At 35.4% G+C, this 25,000-nt stretch overlaps 2 protein-coding genes across 2 annotated transcripts in view; both read right to left on the bottom strand.

Annotated features, from left to right (window-relative positions):
* LOC144960806 (thioredoxin-like protein 1) overlaps nt 1-25,000 on the bottom strand; it is a 37,239-nt gene that overhangs the window by 11,553 nt on the left and 686 nt on the right. The window contains exons 2-4 of the mRNA XM_078894147.1: nt 20,268-20,394; nt 17,878-17,974; nt 871-1,038 (exon numbers count right to left, since the gene is read on the bottom strand). Of these exons, the coding sequence (XP_078750273.1) occupies nt 871-1,038; nt 17,878-17,974; nt 20,268-20,368 (366 nt within the window). The 5' untranslated portion in view covers nt 20,369-20,394. The remainder of the gene's footprint in view (nt 1-870; nt 1,039-17,877; nt 17,975-20,267; nt 20,395-25,000) is intronic.
* LOC144960726 (uncharacterized) lies at nt 7,406-13,300 on the bottom strand. Its single transcript, XM_078894017.1, has 4 exons — nt 13,105-13,300; nt 11,882-11,943; nt 10,849-11,065; nt 7,406-8,961 (listed from the first exon to the last, which is right to left on the bottom strand). The coding sequence occupies exons 3-4, from the start codon at nt 11,003-11,005 to the stop codon at nt 7,406-7,408; spliced, it is 1,713 nt and encodes a 570-aa protein (XP_078750143.1). The 5' UTR covers nt 11,006-11,065; nt 11,882-11,943; nt 13,105-13,300.

Below are 25,000 nucleotides of genomic sequence, written 5' to 3'. Positions count from 1 at the left end.
CTGCCATTGTTCCGATAGTTTAGAACCAGTTGCTATGCATCAAGAGGGAAGTGACGTCATGACTGTTGAACCCATTTATACAACACTAAGGGGTTCCATAGCACGACTTGACCCATGTGCACATGAACTAGGGAGGGAGGGTTCAATGTCTTAAAGTACGACACTCGCCCTGTGAGCTGTAGGTCAGAAGTTTGAGTCCCACCGTGTCAATGATGATTTTTCTTGGAATAATAGATGAATATTATGTTTGTTTGTTTTGAAGGGTTTTACGGCGCTTGCAACAGTAAAAAGGAATTGATAGTAAAAACATTCTGGAGGAACAATTAAAAGGACTTGAGGAAAAAGTAAGACAAAGGGGAGTGGTTCCAATCGAGAACAGATGTAGATTTCAAGAGCACCTATCAGTGTACTTAGTTTAAGATCACCTAAAAGTCTCACCCAGACACCAGCACAAGTTCCCACTAAGAGGAATACACTTTTACAAATCATATGTTAAAGATAAAAAAAAAGAGTACATAACAGGGAGATGATTTATAAGGGAAAAAAATATCATCTCCCAAAACTATAAATATACATTCAATTGTTTCCTTCCTTTGTAGTTGTTCCAGGTGACTATAAAGTGTGTTACTGATGCTTGGATTTGGTGGGAGGAATGTGCATCTCAGGTCTTCAAGAGGTTGACATTCAAGCAAGTAAACACAATGCCAGAATTGTACAAAAGGAAGAGTGAAAATAGGAAATGATTCTGCCGAAAGCGGAAGGGTTGGCAGGTATGTATCTAACCACTGCTCACATTTAACAATTCGACGCGAGACCGCCGTACCGTCCCGCTGAGCCACGAAGCTAGATATAATATGACTTTTTACTTACATGACCTTTGACAGGGGAATCCCCATCGTCCCCGTCGGAACTGGCATGCCTTTTAATCTTCTCCTCCAGCTGTGCTGCGTCTGCTCCTTTCATCGAGTCCACTTTGTTCATGTTGATGTAGAAAATAAACGTCGGCATCGCTGTGACCTCCTCTCGCCGGGCGACCTCCTGAAAAATTCAACAGTCGTGTTCACAATATATTATTAAATTGATAAAATTTGTGCGACTATGCGGTCTAGTGGAATGACACTCGCTTTCGGATCGGAAGGTCCTGGGCTTGACCTCGCTCGGTGCATAGTTGAGTCTCTTTACTCACATTCTCTCACCATACTCAGGTGTAAAATGAATAGCTGACAGATAACAGCGTCGTCTCTGTCCCAAGAAAAAAAATTGTAATATTGCCTAACAGGCATCATGTCCTGTTCAACAACATTTAAGACGGGACATGACGCCTGTTATTATAATTTCCGACAGAGACAACGCTGTTAACGGCCAGGTACTCATTTTACACCTGAGTACGGTGAGAGAATGTGAGAAAAGAGCCTTTTCCAGGGGTCTTCCGATCCGAAAGCGAGTGTCACACCACAAGACCACCTAGCTGCACAGAAGAATTACAATTAAAGCACCAAAGTAAAAGTAAGATAGAGGGGAATTGGTACAAATAGGGAACAGATGTCAATTCCAAGAGCACACTATTGGTGCTCATCCAGACACAAGTACAGGTCCCCACGAAGAGGAACACACTCAAATTTTTACCAATGATATATATATATATATATATATCAAGGACAACTATACTAAAGCCTTCCTTGATATATATATATATATATATATCTATATATACATATATATATAATGTAAATTTTCACTCACATTTTTTGCCGAGATGACTCGTTTCTGTGTGTTTCTCACACTTCCTCAGTCGGCATAATTCATTTTGTCATGTCCGTAGAAAACTCCAAACTAAAGTTGTTTCGCTGTGTAGTGGTGATTAGTTTTGATGTGTATTGTGATGTTCTCTCATGTTTATATTATGAGTGTGTGTGTGTGTGTGTGTTTGTGCGTGTAGGTGTGTTGTGTGTACATGTGTGTGTGTGATATTGTAGTGGAATGTGGTTGCGGCGGGGGGGGGGGGGGGGGGGGGGGGGGAGGGGGGAGGGAAGAGGGGGAGGAGGGGTATAATGGGGTCGGGAGGGGGGGGAGGGGGGGTTATTTGGCCTTTTGCGTTTTGAGCTTGAATTTGTTAGAGTGTCTGCACATTGTCATCAGTTCAGATCTTTTGTTTAAGGTGCTATTGTTTCTGTGGTTGTGTAGTAAAATCTCCAGTTTCTCTACGGACATGACAAAATGGATTATGCCGACTGAAGAAGTGTGAGAAACACACAGAAACGAGTCGTCTCGGCAAAAAATGTGAGTGAAAATTTACATTATATATTAGCTCTAACCACCATTATCGAGCACTTTCGTACCTACAAGTACACACCAACACTCATAAATATATATATATATATATATATATATATATATATATATATATATATATATATAAAAAACAAAATGTAAAACAGTGCATAACAACAAAAATATATATATATTATCTCTCAAAACTCCTCTCTGCAGAGAAATCTTGGAAAGTCACGAGGGGACCTACAAAATATCTCTGTCGTCATCTGGAATGTAGTAATGTATTTATGTCCTTATTGATTTTTTTGTTGTTGGCTGAAGAAGGGTTTTGAGACCGAAACGTTCCGTGTTTGGTAATTTGTTCTTTTTATCAAGCTGTTTCCGAAACGTTCCGTGTTTGGTAATTTGTTCTTTTTTTTAAACTGCTCTATTCACTTTTGTTTATTACTTTTGACAGTCAACATCTCAATTTATCAAATTAATATATAAAGTGTTGCTATTGGTTCTTGGTTGTATATTTTTACATTTTTGTATATATATATATATATATATATATATATATATATATATATATATAAGTATCAATCCACTATTAAGGTGACCACTGTGAAATGCACCAATTGGAGGACCAAGCATATGTCTTGTTCAAATTGATTAAACTGTTCAATCTTTGTTCAAATGAGTATAGTTTGATTCCCTACAATGATTTATGAACACAATTCTGATGCTTGATGATCACAATGGTATATAGAAAATTACTCGGTCCCCCTAATGTTTTACTAAGTGTTTCTGTAGCTTTAAGGAGACATTTGGTAAAAACATGTTTTTAGGGAGACCACATTAAAAAACCCTTTTAGGGAGCCCAGTATATGTTTATATATGTGTATACCTAAGAGTGCATTTTCAAGTGAGCTACCACCAAATTGTCTAAAATAAAGTAAGTCCTTAAGATTAAGAGCTTCATGGCCATAGTGTCGAAGCTTATCCCAGTCCCAGTGTGCGTAGAGTGAAGTGGCCGAGCAACGCATTTACTAACTCCTGGGAAGGTCCATCCCTCAGAAGGGGCGCTCAGGGAAATAACCTGGGACTCAAACACGGCAAAAAATATTCCCAGTTGCTCCGTGCGCCATTGTTTTTGCAGTCCCCGACCCTTTAGAAACCTGACGACCCAGGTTAAGATCAGAGATAGAAGGGACCAGGCAGAGGAGTTTATTTGTTGTTGTTGTATACCACTGAATGGACTTGGTTTGTTTTGTTTTTAAGGGTTTTACGGCGCTTGCAACACATTAAGGTCATATCAGCGCCAGTAAAAAGGAAGAAAATGGGATAGTAAAAAGTTCTGGAACTACAATTAGAGCACCCAAGAAAAAGTAAGGCAAAGGGGATTTGTTTCAAATAGGAAACAGTAGATTCCAAGAGCCCACTATCAAAGTACTTAGTTTGAGATCACCTAAACGTCTCATTCAGACACAAGCACAGGTCCCAACAAAGAGGGATACACTCAAATGTTTACAAAGCATAAATAATATGTAAACAAAACAATAAAGAGCATAACAGACAGATGATTTACAAGGGAAAAATATAATCTCCCAAAACTCGAACTATACATTTGACTGTTTCCCTCCCAGCCAGGTCCTGGACAAAACCAAGTAATCCCATCCCGAGACAAAGACAGAAAACAAGTTGGAAAACAGACATAGGGGGATAGAAGACGCAACGAGTACGTCCCTGCCCATTATGGGAAGTCGGGAACCCCACCCAGTGAATGGAGTTGGATGGATAGGACAGCAGATCTGATGGACACAATGAACGGCTTCAATCAACATCTCATTCACTTTAACTTGCACAATGCTTGCTTTGGTTTCGTGGTAGACAGTTCGTCTGACGCCCGAGTTGCCAGGTTCGAATCTATATTTGTGGCGATGCAGAGTCATTGTAAAAGTCTCATTTACAGTCTCACTTGTGTTAATTGGAGTACGTTACTGAATTGTAACAACGTTGTTCTGTTCGTGTCCATATAAATGTACTACCAGCTGCACGTTGAGCTCATTGTGGGTTTTATGATACATCAAGCTCGTGTAAAATTACATTTACATTTGACCGAAAATGATACATAACGATAGAAGTCTACAAATCATATTGCAGGTTTATTTCAGTTCCAAAAGCCATCACAAACATTCATCCACTGTATCACATAAGTCTTTGGTCACCAAATAAAAGCATGAAGTTTGCTATGTGTACAGTGCAACATAAAAGGATAGAAACAGTTTTACTGATAAAACCCTCAAATGATAACAAACCAATATGTTGTTGCTGGTAAGTTGCTTAATTGCATTTGTTAAAAAGCATAAACTGTGAAGCAAAAGTGTTGAAAATCGTTTGAATAAAGTTTAATGCAAAAAAAAATAATTCTTAAGCACTTTATGCCGTTCTAAGCTGTCGTTGCTGCATTTTTTTTCATTATTAATTATTATTATTCTGATTAAGGATGAGGGGATAAAGAAAGAATGAAATTAAATGCACAGAGGTGTCATTTCTTGACAGTCGCCTCTAAAGATTGCAACTCTTAAAATTATCATAAAAAGAATAGTGAAATTTTACATTAGGTATCTAGAAAATGCTGAACATAAAGCTACATTGGCCAATTAAGTTAGGGTTAGTAGAAAGACTTTTTATTCTGCCATATCTGATTCTTTCAGATAGTTCTACATAGCTGCCAACTTTTCAAAAATAAAATAAGGAACGCTCATTTGGCCCGGGATGAGGGACGATGTGTGCCGAAGCCCCCCCCCCCCCCCCTTCATCGAATCGCAACATATAAAAGTCAGCCTTTTTAATTACTATTACTAACACTAACAAGTTTGAGATGACAGAGGCTAGTCCAAATGTTGCTCAATTATCGGGTTTAGTACCAGCACATTTGAATCGTTAAAATGACACTTTCCACAATGATTGTTGTTTTGTTTTTAAGGGTTTTACGGCGCTTGCAACACATTTAGGTTATATCAGCGCCAGTAAAAAGGAAGAAAATTGGATAGTAAAAAGTTCTAGAATTACAGTTGAAGCATCCAAGAGAAAGTAAGACATAGGGGAACTGGGAACAAATAGGGATCAGATGTAGATTCCAAGAGCGTATCACCAATGTACTTAGTTTGAGATCACCTATAAGTCTTATCCGGACACAAGAACAAAATCCAACAAAGAGGAACACACTCAAATGCTTACATTATACATTAAAAAATAACAAATATAGTAATAATACATAACAGAGAGATGATTTACAAGGAAAAAATATCATCTCCCAAAACAATAAATATGCATTTGACTGCTTCCCTCCCAGCTAGGACTCCGGCGAGGGCCAGGAAAAAAACAAGTAATCTCATTCCAAGACAAAGACTGAAAGCATGTTGGAAAACAGATATAAGGGATAGAAGACACAGTGTGTACCTCCCTGCCCGCTATGGGAGCTTTCCACAATGAGATCAAAATTCAGAACGGACAATATAAAGAAAGAATTCAACTGCCTCAACTTTGATAAGGACCAATACACAAGAAGCACAATTGTAAAATAAATGAAATAACTTAAGATGGTTAGAAATGCATAAACTACAACCTGGTACATCACTTGAGAGGGCGTTTTGGGGTAAAAATTAGGTGAGTTCAGATAAAAAGTAGACGATTGCATATATGTTTTCTTTCATGCAACATAATGGTCTGTAAGTAGTATACTATAATAGTAGTTATAGTAAAATGCACCTCTAAATATTAGAGAATTCCTACTTCTTTACTTTGACAAGATAAACACACCTAAAAATGGAGTATACTTATTTTTCTTGAACCTAAACCGTTACAAAAGCTTGCTTGAAAAAAAAAAAAAAATTAAAATCAGATGAAGATGTTTTTAAAGGGATTAAATTTATATATTTCATAAATTAATAAAGGGAAATAATCATTGTCATCTTTAATCAATATAAGCAATTGATTTTCTTATTGAATACCTTCCAATCAAAAAGGTGGATTTAATTTTATTCTTAATTAAAATAATATTTGTAACAAATAGTGAAAGTATCAATACTGTCTTAGAATATTCAAAGTATATCGAGGCTAACATCCATATCCTATGCAAATCTCCAATACATTATGAAAGGTTTGAGTAAAATACAGGCGTCATATAAACGAATGGAACTTTTTTAATTGTTGAAAATCATTTATGATAGAGGCATAATTCAAATTAAAGAGCTACACAAATGGAGATTATGCTCTCACTGGACACCAATAATAATGATAATAATAATAACAACAATAGTAGTAGTAGTAATAGTAATAATAATGGATCAATAATAATAATTCATTAGGCTCACATGGCTTTTTTACCACAAATTAGTCAAAAATTACAAAATACGGATTTTGAACTAAAAATAAGCACTTACTGACTCAGGAAGTCAAATACGGAACAAATCCGTTTTTAACAGAACGGTTGACAGCTATGGTTCTACAAAGCATTTGTCTCTCAAGCTGAGCAAATGAATGTTCATATAATATAAAAAAGGATATTGCAATGATGAACAGATTGTACTATATAAAGATAAAACGTTTTTGTAAACCCCCAAAATATGTCAATAACACTATACAATACAATGAATGTAATACAAATCAAATTCATGATTGTCATTACACCGATTGAAACGCTCTTTCCCTTCTATATTTATTTCTTTCATTAAAAATCTTTGTCTTCACCAAACTAATTAGTGTACCTTCAGGGATTCCTTTTTGTGAAAATACCCTGTGGTGTTTTAAGAACAGAATAATTTCAGACTTTCTAGGTAATGATCCCCTTGAACCATGTGCTGAAACATCTTCGACAAAGTTTTTAAAATATGACTTGACTCTATCTGTATCCTCATCTGACCATGACATGTATCTCCGATTTTTGCTTGAATTCCTCTTGGGTTCAGTTTGTTTTGAAGAACACGTAAGCTGATTTGGCACTCCTGCTTCACCATCAAATATTTCTTCTTGATTTGCAGCTGTTACTATGGATGTTCCAAAATTTGCATTTGAGTCTCTATTCACTACAAAGTCATTTGTTTCAATGTTACAATTTCCTTCCCCAGTGACCGATGCTGAGTTATCAATTTGACCCAAAAAATGACCAACTTCTGTTATTTTCTCGTATTGCAAGTGGACACTGATAAATGTTTTGATTGATTGATTCACTGTGTCCCATATGTCGATAGAAGACATCTCTCTCGTGTTGTGGGACATCAAGTAAGGCAAATAATGTCGAAGCTCGGTGCCTGAATTTATCAGCTATTAACAACTGGGGTTTCTCTAAATCCTTTACTAAGGAAGTGACATATTTGATGGCAATGTAACCACTTACATGATCTTTGGATATTCCTGTATTTGGAAAAAGAAATGGGTTGTCTGAAATATCAACAGCTTTACGCTCCTGTGCAAGTTTCCTTAAAGGCTGAATTGTGTCATTGGGTATCAACACAGGGACCAACATCTTGCTTCCCTTTCCAGACTGATAGGCCAGCTTATACTTCTCAAGTAACGCTTTTTCCAGAGGATCAGTGACATGTTGTACAAGCTGGGGATCAACCCATACACCTGAATCTGCATCATTCCAGTCTTTTAACAACATCCTTGCGGGTTCTCCGCCTCTCCTCGCATTAAACATTGTAAGCCTAGCTACGATGACATTGCGAAGCCTAACAAACATATGTGAATCAAATAATTGATAATCATCCTCACAAATACGGACCATCTCTTCAGTAATAAATTGCCGTAGCTTCTTTATATCATTCTCTAATGGCATTTCTTTGGGTTTTCTCAAATTTGTTCTCTTTGCTTCACATTGAACTCTGGCTGTAAAAAAAATACTATCCCAATTATAATCCAGGACAGCTTTGAACAAATCTATCTCTGCGGATTCTTCCATTTTGTTTTGCATTATATATTCCCCTTTTAAGAAATTAATTAACTTTTTCAATATAAATCCAATTGAAAGCTTCAAGCCTGCTTTCAATGTCCCATCCTCTTTCAAAGTCATTTCAGAAATGGTTTGCGATATTTCATTAAAGTTACAACGCTTCACCACGTCCTCTCCAGAGAAAGAAGGTTGATTTGTTCTCTTCCTAGTTTTTAAAATCAAATTTCCTAAGATGCGTAAATCACTCATTATAACTTTTCTCTCCTTCTTTGAACTTTTACTCCACAATTTTGTTCCTAACAATACTATAGCTTTGTCTGATCGACACAAATTTCCCACTTCATCATTCCGAAATTTGTCAAGAATATTCTCCTTTATTTCTTTACTTGCATTGGGAGCCACGGGATAAAATTTTACAACCCCAGTACACAGAGCATGCTCAGTACTACATTTCTTTTTGTGTTCATAAACCCTTCGTCCAGAGTAAAACCCCTTACAGCCAGCACACATAACAACTTCATGTGACCCTTGTGCTCTCTCACGCATAACTATTGAATTGTTTCTAGTGTTTGAATAAAAAATGCCCTTTTTCTTGAGATTCTCCATTGTTCTATCCCTTTCCTTTACAGGCTGTTTCATGGCCTCTGTAACTTCTGTCTCATCTTTGTGTTTCCTCATCAAATGCCTTGAGAGTTTTGTTTGCAACTGTCCACAGTATGGACAGGGTCTCCTTGGCTTTTTGTATTTCTCTGGAAAAAAAAAGAAGAAAATAAAGCACATCATGCTATGAACTATGAAAATAAATCAATAGACAGATCGTATGCACATCAGCTACATGACAGCGATAGAGAGGAATAGCATTCCAAATATTTAAGGCCTGGACAAGTAACTGTCATAATTCCTTCTTGTTATATACTTTTCTACCATCTATTCCTTTGGAAGAGGTATGTTAGATTTGTGGAGACCTCTGCCACATAACAAATCCAGTGAAAAGACGCCATATTTTTGTTTTGAAATAGAAATAAATAGATCAATCCACCCACTTCACTGGGTTCAGGGTTCCCTCTTCATTATAATCAAAATATGAACATAAATCGGAATAGTAACACATTGAAGTCTCATCTGAATACATAGATTGTCCTTTGTTGTTTCAGCGAAAAATCAGACAGAATGTCAAAAGAATTTTAGGTTTTTCCCCAACCACCCCTTGGAGGGATCAGTATCAGCGGAATGGTAAGCGTCATGTTTTTTACGTTGAGCAACAAAATTTACTCCAAATGCTTCACTCGACCCAGGCGGAAAAGCAATCAAGAATAGACCCAAGTCCTATCCAAAGACTAACATTTCATTTAAGTTTATTGTAGGCCCTTGGCCAATCGACAAAATTCAATTCACATAAATTATTTACAACAATCAGAAATTAATTATATCAATAATAGTAATAGAATGCAATGAAGGCAATATCATAATAATAATAATAATAATAATAATAATAATAATAATAATAATAATAATAATAACAGTAGCGGCAATAAGTAACAATTAACATAGTAACAAAGTAATAATAGACTATAGTTCATAGTCATAACAATGACTTTCTTTGTCATTGAGGGAGTGAGAAAACATCACCGGCTGGCAGAACAAACAGCCGACATCAATCAAACGTCCTCCAGACCGGTTGAGCATCGGCTTCATTAATTCCTTAAAGACTTCCCCCCAACTGCCTGAACGATGCTGATGCCCAGACAACTTAATCCTGATTTATATTTTGTGGGAATGAAATATGACATGTATATGCCGGAAATATTTCAATAACAAACACACTGTTCAGATAGAAAATATTTGAGTCTTGCCTTTGTTAATTGACACAGGTAAGTTAGGAAAATAAATGCTAGTAAAAACGATCAGCAAGTTCGTGAACACTGCTTCTCAACTCGAACATATGTTTTCATCAAATCTACACACATCATGTTGTGAGCTGAATTTTAATGATCTCAGTTGTCATTGAAAGGACACCCAAGAATTTTAGAATAAAGAAAAATATTGAACCTGGAAGTCAAAAGGGTTTGTAGCACAGCAGACATTATCAAAGTATAATTTTAGTACCGACAAATTAAAAAGAAAATGTGCTTTTCTTTAAATGCTCCCAATCATCATATACTGTTTAGGTTGCAAGATTAATAAAAATGTTATCTACTCTGATTCTCGTTAAGTTTCCAGCTGGTCTGTGAAAAAAAGCCTTAAGCATCATAGAAATACAAAGAAACAGTTTTAATATATAGATGGGTTGTAACAAAAAAACCATTTTAACACTTACAATACAAGCAATTTAAGTCTATTACAGACAAAAAAAAACCCCAATAAAATAAACATGAACATTTTTATGGCTGGTTTCACTGATATCACTCACACATTGGGGTTTCAGATTCTAAGATGTCCACCCTATCAAATTTGGATTTGTGCTTGTTATGTAAATGGTAGCGTATTTTGCGACGCAGCACTGCCAAAACAGAAAAAAATGCAATAACACAAATGCAGCACCATGGAGGGGTGGAAGTTTTCTTTTAAAAGGAATGGGTAAATTAAAATTGATCCCACAAATATCAAAGGAGAAGAATGACAAAAAAATGACTCACCATTGCACGTAACACGTTGGTTTGCAAGTGTATAGCATTCGGGTTGAACCTGGGTCCCAGACTGGCAACGAGGTTCAGTCTGTGATAGTTGTGGATGAGGCTCTGACTGAGTTGGGGAATGAGCACTAGGTTCCAGAGACAATGATGTACTCAGCATTGGGTACCTCACAGAGTACGTAGAGGAATCAGACTCGGAGTCAGCAACAAAATCGGGACCCTGTATATTTTGTGGAAAAGATGACAGATCAATCAATTTATTCATGTTGACAATAAACATGAAGAGCCATTGTTTAATAATCCAACTAAACAATTAGCTGGTTAATAATGCAAGTATAATAAAAAAGAGTTGAGAAAGGCAGACATATTGTCTAAGTATTTAATATGTTCAACTGTGCTTGGATAAATATAGATACACCAACCAGGGTTTCAGTAAACCGTTTTTAACCAACTCTTTAAATCCTACACCAGGACCAACAACTACAAAACAATTTTTTATATCACTACGATTCTGGACATATAAACGGTTGTCATTGCAACAATATGAACTTCCTAACCTTGCAACTGCAATATAGTTAACAAAAAAAGTTGATAAACATTACGATGCAAGAGAATTTGGACAAAATGCGAGATCAAAAGTATAATCCCAACAGAAGCTATTTTAATTTTTCCTGGAAACGCATCATTTTCACATTTTGTCAAATAAAAAACAAACGACTTCAAATGTGAATGGCTCATCAATGAATATCACTTCAAAATATAACGAGGAAGGTTTAAAATAGTGTTATTGTTGGCGAAGTCCACTGCAAAGAAAAATTTTTAACAACAAAAAACTAGGAGATCTCACTGGTGTAAAACAGTGTTGTCCTTGTCCTGAAATATTGTATTGCGCCTAACAGACTGCAGGTCTCATCTTTTGTGGCAAATGTGTTTTGTCCACCACAAAATATGGTGATGTGAAGCATTTTGAGCATGGTGCCAACTGTGGATAAACGCTATACAAATGTTATGATTTTATTTTAATGTACATACTTACCACAAATGAATCATGTGATATGGAACTTTGTTCTGCATCACTTTCAGGCTCTGAGTTGGAGTCTATATAGAAAATAAAAACAACAAAAAAAAGCTGAAGACTATCATGTGCAAGTTTTTCTCTAAACTCTTAAACAAAAAATCATGCCATCTTATGCTGTAAAAGGATTTTTTAAAAATTATTTACCTTATGACTATTGTCCTTTGGAAAAAAAAGAAAATTAAGTCCGAAACCTTCTGGCTATTTTCTTTTAAATTTCAAGAACGTCAGAGTTGGCAAGGGAGGACGGAAATATAATTCCAGAAACCAATCTGTCTATAATCATATCCATATGATAGTTTTTCGTTCAAGATTCAGGTACAGTCCACTTAGGATAATCGCAATACCTTGGGATCATCGAAAATGTTGGGATTAACCGAAATTCAGTTTCCTGTCCACTATTTCAACATTTTACACATTTATTGTCAACTCAAACCAGTAAATAATATTCTTAGTCAACCACATATAGAGCAATTTGATTGAAACAAAAACCATATGGCAGCCCCGTGTAGATTTGTCAACCAAAAGCAGCTATGAAGCAAGCCGATATCTTATTCAGATTGGAAGAAGTTTCAATCTTTTTTCTCAACAATTCAACATTTGTCAGAGTTAAAGAGATTAGCCTTAATGAGAGACAATAAGCTCTCACCAAACTCATTGGTCACAATGCACAGTTGTTAATCCTAAAACAAAGGATATCGCTCAGTCTCTCTTTATAACTGTCATTTATAACCTGTTGTCAAGATTATGACCAGCCCCACCCCTCTTCTATTTAATGGCCACCGATGACGTCACAAACCCATACTGCAGAGCCCCGCCCTCTTTCGACTCTAACAGAGTGGTGACACACTACTGTAGCATTAAATCCTGCTCACTCTCGATTCTTCAACCTGTCACGATTTCATCCATGATGAAATTTAATCATGATATACTGTTTGATTTCTTGAATTTACCACTTTTTAAAAAACCGAAGTTTGTTGCAATTAACCAGTGACTTTTATATAGAATTATTTCCATTGCTTAGGAAATATTGTGATTAACCGAAAGTTGCGATTAAATGAGTTGCAATTATCCGGAGTGGACTGTAATAGTATTACACATCATGACTCAAAAAAAAAAAAAAAAAAAAAGCAAACTATGTGTACCTCAATGTTATTCATTTCCTCATCAAATTACATTCTTACCATTAACATCATAGATCACATCAAAAGGGTTGTCTGGATTGACAGCAAGACATTTTTCAGGATTTTTAAAGCTCAAATCTCTCTGATCTGAAGTTACAAAAGAAATAGCATATTCTCAACATTAAACTATGATTTTGTGATGGCTGTGATATGGCATACTGTATGCATAAAGCAAGATGCAAAGACAGGTTTAAGTTTAAATTATTTTATATTCTTTTCAAAAATCCATTCTAGTTTTGCCAAAATAAAATAAACACGAGAAGTGTTGAGTTGGATAGCGCTAAAACTAAAAGTAGTAGTGGTAGTAGTAGTAGTATTAGTAGTAAACGACAGATCTTACTCACTAGTGTGAATCTACAGTCTACAGAAGTTCCCGAATTATCTGACTCCACTTCCAAATGACTGACTGACAAGTGACAATCATCAATCGGTGTGTGATGTCTACCCTATTGAAAATCTTAAATCAACTGTGATGTAATAAGAATGGCCAATAACTTACCATTATAATTATCTCGGTGTCTCTTCAATGATGCCTCCAGCATCAATTTACCCCACGATGCCATAGACGTCTAGTTTGGAACTCAGCAAGTGACGAAAAAATACTTGCGGCTATAGAGAGGACGTCCGTCGGCCACTCTCTTTGTAAGTCAGTAGTCAGTGGTTATCAGATATCCTTGGTTCTTGAAAAATATAGAAACACAGCGGTTCATTTAAAAAGACTCTTTTGTAGATCAAGTTATAATGTTAGGTATTGCACTTTAAAATCTCTTCAGACATAGAACGAGTCAACTTGACGTCTAGACCAAATCATTTCGAAGATCGATATGGCAACAGCAACGCCTGGAATGGAGGATTTAAATGCGGCATCTGACGATTCTACTGCTATGACAGAAGATGCTCCATTTCACGACGTCGAGATGGCTTCAACTGGCATCAGGCATCAACATGCTACTCAATAATGGGTTTGATGAAGCGTTTGACTAAGAACTAAAGGCCGAGCTGATAACTGATAACCACCTACTACCGACTTGCAGAGTGAGTGAGTGCCGAGTGCCTCTTTATGCGCGAAATTGACTAAACATACGTTTCACGAAAAAAAGAGTTACTATGTTTGCTTGTCTCTTGTCACCAAGATAAGAATCCGGACCAAGATTCGATAAATCTGTTTCTAAAAATAGATTATAATTCGTATATCTTGTTCATTCCTCAGTTCATCAACTTTCACACAATTTTATATTAGGTTTTCATTACTATAAAAATCCATATAATGCTCTAGAATTTTAGAGAAAATTTCGGAAAGATATATTGCCTCACTATTGAAATATATCGATGAAAACACTGGTACCCCTATTGTACTTTTTTCAGGCGGTCACCTTATTGACCAACGTGAAAATTTAGGCATAACTCTTCTTACTGTGGTGTTTAACAAATAACTTCAATACTATGATTTACAATTATATATCCTTGACGGTTGGGTTGACAACCTTAAACTAAAAATAGAAAAGTGAATGTGCTAGAGGTCAAATCAATAGGGGGACCGGATTTTGGTCTCCCTATTGGTAAAGTACTGTAAAATGAACTAATAGGGGTACCAAAAGTCTCCCTATCCGGTATTAATACATATATATATATATATATATATATATATATATATATATATATATATATATATATATATATATATATTGAATCGTGTTTGATACAAATATGGTACGGATAGTGTTCGATATGTAGCAATGGGGCGAATTATTATTTTAATATTTACCACAATGTTGGAGTCAGTCTACATCGATGTTTCAGGCCTAATCAGCCATCGTCAGGACTGTGTGTTACATGAATTTGGTTTGTTGTCTGAACAGACGATGGCTGATTAGGCCTGAAACATCAATGTAGACTGACTCCAACATTGTGGTAAATATTAAAATTATATAGCCCTATATATATATATATATATATATATATATAATATATATAATATATATATATATATATATATATATATATATATATATATATATATATATATATATATATATATATATATATATATATATATATATATATATATATATATATATATATATATATATATATATAATATATATATATATATATATATAATATATATATATATATATATATATATATATATATATATATATTATATATATATATATATATATATATATAATATATATATATATATATAATATAATATATATATATATATATATATATATATATATATATATATGAGCCAAGGTCAAAAGGTGCCAATTTTTTTTCTCAAAATAAAAGTGACATAATAGTCCATTCATGTTTCTATATGTGTAGCAAAAACCCTGTACTTCATGAATCAAAGGCCCTTTAGATAACTTTAAGGTCTAACGCAGCATAATATCGTCAACAATACCTATAGGTTGCTGGTGTCACCTGTGACCGGTGACACCAAAATGAGACAAAAAACTCAATAACCAAATGATTTTTGTTGAGTATCAAACTTTATTTAGTAAGTTATAGACATAAAGACACAATCAATAACAATCCTAGTACAATAATATTACCAACTATTGGAGAAAATGTTGCTTTTTGGTGTCATCGGTCACAAGCAACATAGAATGCAAATATATTATTTCATAAAAATGTTTGTACATTAACAACAACAACAATATTGCATATGCTTATTACCAGCAATGTTCAGAAACTTTTGGAATAAAATGTTGGGAAATAATGTGACCAAAGCATATCTTATTTAGAGACATTGTGTCACTTGTGACATTAGACCGATGACACCATTACTTATGTCACAAGCAATACCAAATTGCAATTTCGACAATATATCATTAATTTCAGTCAAACCAGTGTAATAACCACAGTTGAATATGGAATTTAATAATATTTCAGAAACCAAAGACTTCAAAAATAGAAATATACATGGAAATTAGAGCATCTGAATGTGACTTGTGACATAAGACCGGTGACACCATTACTTATGTCACAAGCAACACCAAATCACACTTTCGTCCATACTATATCATTATTTTCAGTCAAAAAAAGCACAATAACCTACTCTAAAATGAAATTCAATAATATTTTAAGAAACTAAATACTTTCAAATTGGAAATATACTTAGAAATTAGTAATACCATTGTTGCTATTACTTTGGTCAAAATCGGCACTAGAACGCAATTTTGCCTCAATAAATCAAGAATAGCAACTGAACACATGTAATATAGCCTGTTAAAATGTAATTCAATGACATTTCAAGCTTTGAAGAACATGAAAACAGAAATACATTAGAAACTTCAAATTTAAGTGTCACCTGTGACATTTTAACCAATGACACCAATGGTCACAAAAACTACCAGAAGTCACACAAACACTAGATAAATATCAGCCATGGTAATGAATTCATGTAACCAAACGGTAACATCCGCCCTACTGCTCAAATCTGCTAGTTTGTAGTAATTTAGTGTGTTAATAGTAAATCAAATCAAATTTCTTGACAACCCTTCTTTTATCTGGATTCGTCAAAAGCTTGAGTTTTGTCTTTTTCTTGATTGATACAACACTGAAACATAAAAAAATTAGAATTACAAGGAAATAATTAATTGTGTCAAAATCACAGTCTTATGTGAGATGTCATAATATCATATTTGTAAATAGAATAACAGCTGAAAACATAATTTTTTGTTGGCACTTTGTAATATCCAATATCAAGTGTTGCTTGTGACAATTTAAAATAGCGATGACACCAAAGTTCAACTTACCTTTTCTGCCTGGAGCCACGCTGGAAAGGCAAATGAAAGTGCTGCACTTCAAAGACTGGTAAGAAGGGTGGATCAAAATTGCGAATCGCCATTTAACGAAACAAACTTCCACGTGTTCACACATGCCGTGTTGCTTGTGACAAATGACACCAAAACCAATAAACCTCAATATCGGCAAAACGGTATACATTTACTCCAAGATTTGAATTCAGATAGTAAATCTATGCTTTTTCTCATAATAAAACATTTTATAAACATTAAATATGAGCTTTAAAGTTTCATGTCGAGTCTTAGTATTGTGCTGTGTTTGATGACACCAAAGGTCACAAGCAACACCAACTTTTTAAGAACTCTATATGAAACTTAATCAGATATGTAAAATACTGAAATTGAGTTTAAAAGTAAATTTTGACTTTATACTATTAGTCAAATTTCAATCACGTGAGCTAAAACATCACATTTAATTTCTACATGATTTCTAAAAAGGTGGTGCGTTGACCTCGTGTTAAGCACATGCCAAACAGCATTCAAATTTCACTTTCAAGTTGTTTATTTCATATTCTGTTGAACAGAGTATGTTGAGCTATCTCATTTTATCTCTTCTTCATATTATCAATTGATTACAAGCATTAACCCAATGAAAACAGCCCATAATTAAGTAAAAATCAAATTTTCTTAACACTGGTATCAGGCGGGCACCTTTTGACCTTGGCTCATATATATATATATATATATATATATATATATATATATATATATATATATATATATATATATATATATATATATATATATATATACCTTGTCGCCATAGATTCTCAACTTTGAGTTTATACATTTTCATGCATGTCGCCACATCTGTAAACAAATTTCCATTTTTTTTGGTTGAATAAAGTATATCTTATCTTATCTTATCTTCTAGCACCTTAGTATCACTTTGAATGAATATTTATTAATACTTTTCTTAGGAATCCCTTTTCTTATAACACAGAGATGAGCTTACCTGGCATTCGTCAACATCGACTTTGAGAAACAAAACCTTTGGGTATCTCAGAGCCATGTCGGAAAACTGCGGTGCTATGACACGACATGGACCACACCTGTGGGATAACAACGACGAATAGGGTTTGTTTACAAATAGGGAATGAGATTAGCGTCCCTTGATTGGACGTCACCTTACAGAGAGAACGTCAAAATGGTTTTGTGCATGCGTCTCTCTCGTCCTCGGTGAAGTGTCTCATGCCGCATAACCAACATGACGTTCTCTCTCTAATAACTTTTCCGCTCGAGACTTCCAGTCAAGAGACGCTACTCTTCCGCTAATCTCATTCCCTATACTGGTTCTTTCCATTGGGATATTTTAAAAGGTAATTTTAGTGATAATCAAAAAAAAAAAAAAAAAAAGAAAAAAAGTAGTCCTTCAGCCATGAGGCCCGTGGAGCAGAGTTTATCCCAGTTTCTATAGCATGAAACAGACAATGACAATAGCAATTGCATGCTATCCTTTGGGTAGGATGCTAGTCTTTCGCAAAGTACTCTCCGCCATATCTAACAGTACCCAGCTACCCAATCACTGCTGGGTGGACAGAGAGGTCGGAGAAAGGTCAATCTAGGTCCCTTTGTGTGTGAAGTGAGTTCTCTACCAACTGAGCAATCAGGACCTCCGATTAAAAGGAAAAGGAAGATCTAAATATGACAGTTCTTCACGTGAAAGCATTAAAAAAATATATATATTGACAGAGGGGACTGGTATAAACAGGGAATACAGTGGATTACAAGAGCAATTGATCAATGTGACTTGTTTGTTTTTTTTTAAGGGTTTTACAACACTTGCAACACTTTTAGGTCATAAAGCTGCTAACCCAATGTTACATGTTTTGGGGGAGGGGGGTGGGAACGGCTCTGATGCTTGAGACATTTAAAAAAAAGTCATTTCAGGGACAATTAAAAGGAAAAGGATAGGGGCAGTGTGGCTCAGCAGTACGGTCTTTGCTTCATACCCGAAAGGTACCAAGTTTGACCACCCGCCATTGTGCTGTGTGGCCTTAAGCAAGTCACCACCTCGCCCTAGCTCAATTTGCGGTGTTGCACTGCAGCTGACATGGTTATTCCAGTCTTCCCTTGGAATAGACCTAGAATCAAATTTCCCCTATGGGAAGAATATAGGGAACTTTTTTTTCATTTAAATTAAAAAAAAAGTTTACAGCTCTACACTTGCAAAGTATATTTTTAAAAAAGTCAATGAGAGAAGGGACTGGCACAAGTAGGGAACACAATACATTACAAAAAGCAATTTATCAATGTGATGCGTTTGGGTTTTTAGGGGTTTTACAGCACTTTTGCATCGCTTTTAAGTCATTTCAGCACCCATAAAAAGGAAGAAAGTGGGTTAGTAATCCTCACATTCTCTCACCGTACTCAGATGTAAAAAAAATGAGTACCTGGCCATTAACAGCGTTGTCTCTGCCCGAAAAAATTGTAATATCGCCTAACAGGCGTCATGTCCCGTCCTTAATGTTAAGTGTTGCTGTTGGCCAGGGACCCTTTGCAAAGCGCTTTGAGCACGTTTAGTGAATATTGCACTATATAAAGGCTCAATTTTACCCCAGTAAAAAGACATTATATACTTAGTTTTTTCAATGCAGAAGGTGATTGGAAAATATTCTGAGGGAGGGGAAATAGGAAGAAGCCGATGGAGGTGGATTGGACACACCCTTAGAAAGAATGACTCCACTATAACAAAGAAAGTATTGGACCGACACTCTCAGGGAATAAGACCAAAGGGAAGGCCACTGGGAACATGGAGAAGAGTTAAAGAAGCTGATATTATACAGAGAAGTGACAAGACATGGAACAAGATTTTTTTTGTTTTTTTTTTGTTTGTTTGTTGCTTTAGGTCTCTTCCAACACAATTGAGGTTATATGAGAGACCGCTGAAACAAAAAAACAAGCAATCTAACAAAAATAGTACAAATGTAAATCAAAATCATAACCTAAAGATATCATAAGCTAAATTATAAATAACCAAGAACAAACAGGCAGAGGATTTACAGAAAAAAAATATCCCCTGTCAAAAATACAATCACAAACCAAAGAAGCAGGATAGGCTAGTAAAGAGAAGAAGCAACGACATCACTATCGGATCGTACACCCATGCGAACATCATAGGTATATGATTCAAGGGTGATGCTGGAACGAGATTAAAAAGTTAGCTCAGGATAGAGAAGGATGGAAACTGTTTGTCTGTGGCCTATACCCTGACCCAGGGTGAAAAAGGCAATGATGAATGATACTGGTGATAGTGATGATGATGATGATGATGATGATGATATGATGATGGTGATGACGATGACCATTGGGACATTCATCATCTAAGACTCTACCTACACTTACCACGTGGCATGGAAATCCACCACAACCAGTCTGGTGCCAGCGCTTGAAAGTTCTGTAGAAAACTCTACCTCGTCTTTGATCACCTTGAGGTTTGCAGCCATGATTACGATTGGACCAATCAACAGACCTGCAACAAAGCAATAAACATCACATCAACACATACCCTTCACAGAGCTGTCAACCCCAAACGTCAACACATACCCTTCACAGAGCTGTCAACCCCAAACGTCAACACATACCCTTCACAGAGCTGTCAACCCCAAACGTCAACACATACCCTTCACAGAGCTGTCAACCCCAAACGTCAACACATACCCTTCACAGAGCTGTCAACCCCAAACGCCAACACATACCCTTCACAGAGCTGTCAACCCCAAACGTCAACACATACCCTTCAGAGCTGTCAACCCCAAACGTCAACACATACCCTTCACAGAGCTGTCAACCCCAAACGTCAACACATACCCTTCACAGAGCTGTCAACCCCAAACGTCAACACATACCCTTCACAGAGCTGTCAACCCCAAACGTCAACACATACCCTTCACAGAGCTGTCAACCCCAAACGTCAACACATACCCTTCACAGAGCTGTCAACCCGTTTATGCTACAACAGGATCCGACTATAATTAACTATTTTAAAAAATCCATAAGTTCAAATTTTTAAAAAAATCAGGATTTTTATTCAAAATCAAAAGTATAAACAACTACTCATAAAATCCTAAAAGAATTTAAATACAGAAAATAAAAATAAAAAAAGAAACATGAAGAAAAATAAAGTAAAGAAAGAAAGAAAAGAAAGAAATATGTGAGTGTATGGATGTGGACAGGGACTGTACTGAATGGATCAATCAAAAGATGAGACACGAGTCTTTTCTGTAATCCTTTCTTAGTGTCCACGGCCCAATAGAGGAAAACAATGGACAAGTATAGAATTGTAATCGAGTGGATAAACAATGTTAACAAACACCCAGCATTGAGTGGACTGCAATCACGTTTCACGCCTAGTGATACAGACAGATAGTGCTGAGTCAATTAGCCCGTCGTTGTCAGGTAATCTTTCGTTGTCAACAATCACTGCACGTCTGACCAAGTCAGGATCAGAGAGAAAGTGGAATTGTAATGATGGGAAAGCTTTTTCACGTGTGATACGATATTAAAGTGAGAAAATGGTTCAATGAGAAACACATTTTCATTATGACCATTATTTTGGTTTCCAGCCGCCAATTTGTTTTGTGAAGTATATAAAGAAGTCCTAGGTTTTTTTCTATTAGGGTTAGGTCGAGGTCAGAGGATTTTTGTTCTTCTATTACTATTCGAAGTGAGTGGCCACAGAGTAACACGCTACCGCTACTGACCCACACGCATCATTATCGCGCAACACGCATTGTCTACTGCATCACCTTAGCCAACACGTGTTGAAGAAAAGCTGAAGCATTCTTCTTATTTCCTGTCATTCACCAACATGACAACGCTACGAGTAGGAGTAGGACAGGAATTTACTTCATGGAATAACTTTTTCGCTGCAATTGAAGAATATCACAAAAACAAGTCAAGCCTTTGTAAAATCATCGTGCAAAACCTGCATTCAAGCGAACAAACACGTAAAAGATGGTCAGAGGGCATATCCATTTAGTAGTAGTAGTAGTTGGTTATTTGGCAGCATGCTGCGTTTGTGGGTTTAAAAAAATATTTTTTGGACTCATAATCTAGAAACATAACCGAGCCACAAACAACTAAAATCTGGATGCGAAATGGAAAATGGATTTATAGCGGCCATTGTAAAACTTCATAACGTTTTACGCTCTACCTATCTACACTGCGACTACCATCTTTTATCAACTCGCAGGTGGGTGGCAGCGTACTACCCTGCACCAACTACAGTTTCTTTCCCACAGCGAAATGCGCGATGTTTACCATCCCGTGTTCGCCATCGCGTAACACGCTGTGTCTACCAGCGGCCATTACTATTAGGGTTAGTCATATATCTTAGTAAAGGTGCTGGGGTGTAAAAGTAAAGGTACTACTACAACTACTACCACTACTAGTACTAGGTTTTGTTTTTTCTTAGGGTTAGTTGAGGGAATATGTGTTGTTTCCCTTTGCAGAAGCAGTTTGCCGAAGGTCCACGATGAAAATTCAAATTGAAAGAAATGCTAGCACAACCAGGAGCTTTCGGAAGTGAAGGCAAAGGCCTCCCGATTTTTAGCTTTGGGACACTTTAACTTTAGGCTGTCATTATTCCCAGACGCCTGTCTGGGGATAATGAAAATTCGTTATCCCCAGACGCATGTAGCAAGTGGGCAGGAAGATTTTATGCAAAATGCCAAACTAGGCGTGAAAAATACCAAATATTCTGGAAAAAATACTAGTGGTTGTGTCTCAAAACAGTTAATATATCAAGTGATATTTAACACAAGATGAAAGTAAATAGTGATCAAATGTCAAAGTCAAATCCAGCTCTTTTTAAAAAATTATTTTCAAGCAAATGGATCAATGAAATTTCTTTTGTTACTTTGATCTGAAAACGTCAAACTGGCAATTCGACTTTTTATTTTCAACCAGGAAGAAAGTTGTTAATCATCAAATCTGTTCATAGTCCACCAACCATTTAAATATTCACTACCTACCTACCTGTTAACTTTATTGATCATCTCTTGTTTCTATAATTTGCTCATTCTGGCCACAATTTTGGGGACGACCGGGAATTATTTTTTATTTCGCGGACGAATTCCTAGGCCATGGTGTTGTTCGCACCAAAGTCCAAAACCGACCCCTGTTATTTTCATGTCTGCTTCGCACAAGACAATTCAATTTAGTATCACACGTCCACAAAACTAGATCCAACAACATATTTTTATTCGAATCAGAGATGAAAATAACTACCAAAACAAGGAAGCAAAAATGGTGGAAATATGTTTAGCTCATATATGAATTTAAGATATTCCGATAGCGGTGTGGATAGACAGCTCAGTGGGTAAGGCCACCTTTCATTTTACTCCTTTTAGCTGCACAGATTCGAACCAGTCGCGACCCCCCCCCCCCCCCCCCACACCACACACACCCTTTTTTTTTTTTTTTAACTTTTTCTTTCTTTCTTCCCAATTGATTTTCATTGTTTTCACGTTTGTTCCGAGTTCCGAGCAAGAGTTTTTTTAATCAGTTGATTTTTTTAATTTCTCCGATAATATTATTTCATTATTTAATTTGCTCTAGATCTATTATTGTTTTTTTTTTCTTATTATCATACTATTACTATTATTTTTATTTTCATTATTATTATTATTTTTATTATTAATTTATTATTATTATTATTATAATTATAATTGTTATTATTATTATTATTATTATTATTATTATTATAATTATAATTGTTGTTATTATTATTATTATTATTATTATTATTATTATTATTATTATTATTATTATTATTATTATTATTATTATTAACACTATTCCCTGCTCGAGGGAAATCTCTCTTTTTCTTTTTTTTTAATATTTTGACCTAAACCTTTATGTAATTGTTCTGTTTCTGAGCATGAATTTCTTAAATTGTTTTTATTTTTAAAACAATTATTGTTTTTTTTTTTCTCCTCTATCTGACCATTTGGTCGCTCTCTGAATATTTCTGTTTGTTTGCTTTTTAATTATTTATTCTTTTTAGACACTATTTGAGATCGGAGTGGGGACGAATATATTTGCTAGAAACTAGAAAAAAAAACAAGAGAGAGAGAGAGAGAGAGAGAGAGAGAGAGAGAGAGAGAGAGAGAGAGAGAGAGAGAGAGAGAGAGAGAGAGAGAGAGAGAGAGAGAGAGAGAGAGAGAGTCTAATAAAAAAAAAAAAGAGGTGGGGGAGGATGGATGGGACATTTATTATCCCATTCAACGTTCTGTAAAAAGAAGACGGAATTAAAAAAAAAAAAAAAAAAATATCGATTATGGTCAAACTTCCAGGGCAGACGACTAAACCATTCGGCCATGACACCCACTTCGAAGTCGACGCATATTGTGTATATGTAGTAACAACTGATTTCAATGTTGGTTAATTTTATGTTTTTATAGATATTTGATTAACTTTCCTTATTTCTATGTGCATCTGGAAACATTCCATATTCTGGAATGTGGATAATTGTTTAAAAGAGCGGAGTTTCAAATATGCGTCTGGGGATAATGAAAATTTGTTATCCCCAGACAGGTGTCTGGGGATAACGAATTTTTATTACGTAGTGTTTTTATGCACCTCCGTTGACGGTGTATCTTAACGGATTGTTTTTATACACCTCCGTCACGCATGCGCATTCCACCCAATTTCATTAGCGATATTGTGTTTCTGCATTTGGACATGGCGAAAGTTATATTGTGACATCTGTAGGATGTTTTTGTTAATAAATTTATATAAAAATATTAATAATTTTAAAAAATCGAAATATAAAACCAGAAAATAGAAGTTGCATTGAAGGTAAAATAATGTTTTAGAAAGACCTTATTAAATGTGTTGAACAGTCAGGTGGCTCCGTAGCGCAGTGGACAAGCTGTCAGACTCCAACCTTGAAAGTACCGGGTTCGATTTCCAATGTTGGCTTTTTTTTTTTTTGATTTACTTTGTTTTTGTTTGCTTTTTTTTTTTCAAAAACTTTTAATCATGTTTTTAAAAAACTTTGATTTTAATTTTCTAAAATTATTTATTTATTTGAGATCAGTATTTGTGTGCCATGTTTCTTTTTACTTTTGATT

Source organism: Berghia stephanieae, chromosome 15 (assembly GCF_034508935.2).
Source record: "Berghia stephanieae isolate SIO BIC M18660-M18661 chromosome 15, UCSD_Bste_1.3, whole genome shotgun sequence".
Classification (NCBI taxonomy): Eukaryota; Metazoa; Mollusca; class Gastropoda; order Nudibranchia; family Aeolidiidae; genus Berghia; species Berghia stephanieae.
Note: the sequence above shows the minus strand (reverse complement) of the source record. Positions and strands in the feature narration are given on the sequence as shown.

What these genes read in the sequence shown, in the direction of transcription:
- LOC144960726 (XM_078894017.1), bottom strand. Translation starts at nt 11,005, where the DNA reads ATGCTGAGTACATCATTGTCTCTGGAACCTAGTGCTCATTCCCCAACT. An exon ending in CCAACGTGTTACGTGCAATG is followed by an intron (nt 8,962 to 10,848) that starts GTGAGTCATTTT and finishes TTTTTTTTCCAG; the next exon opens with AGAAATACAAAAAGCCAAGG.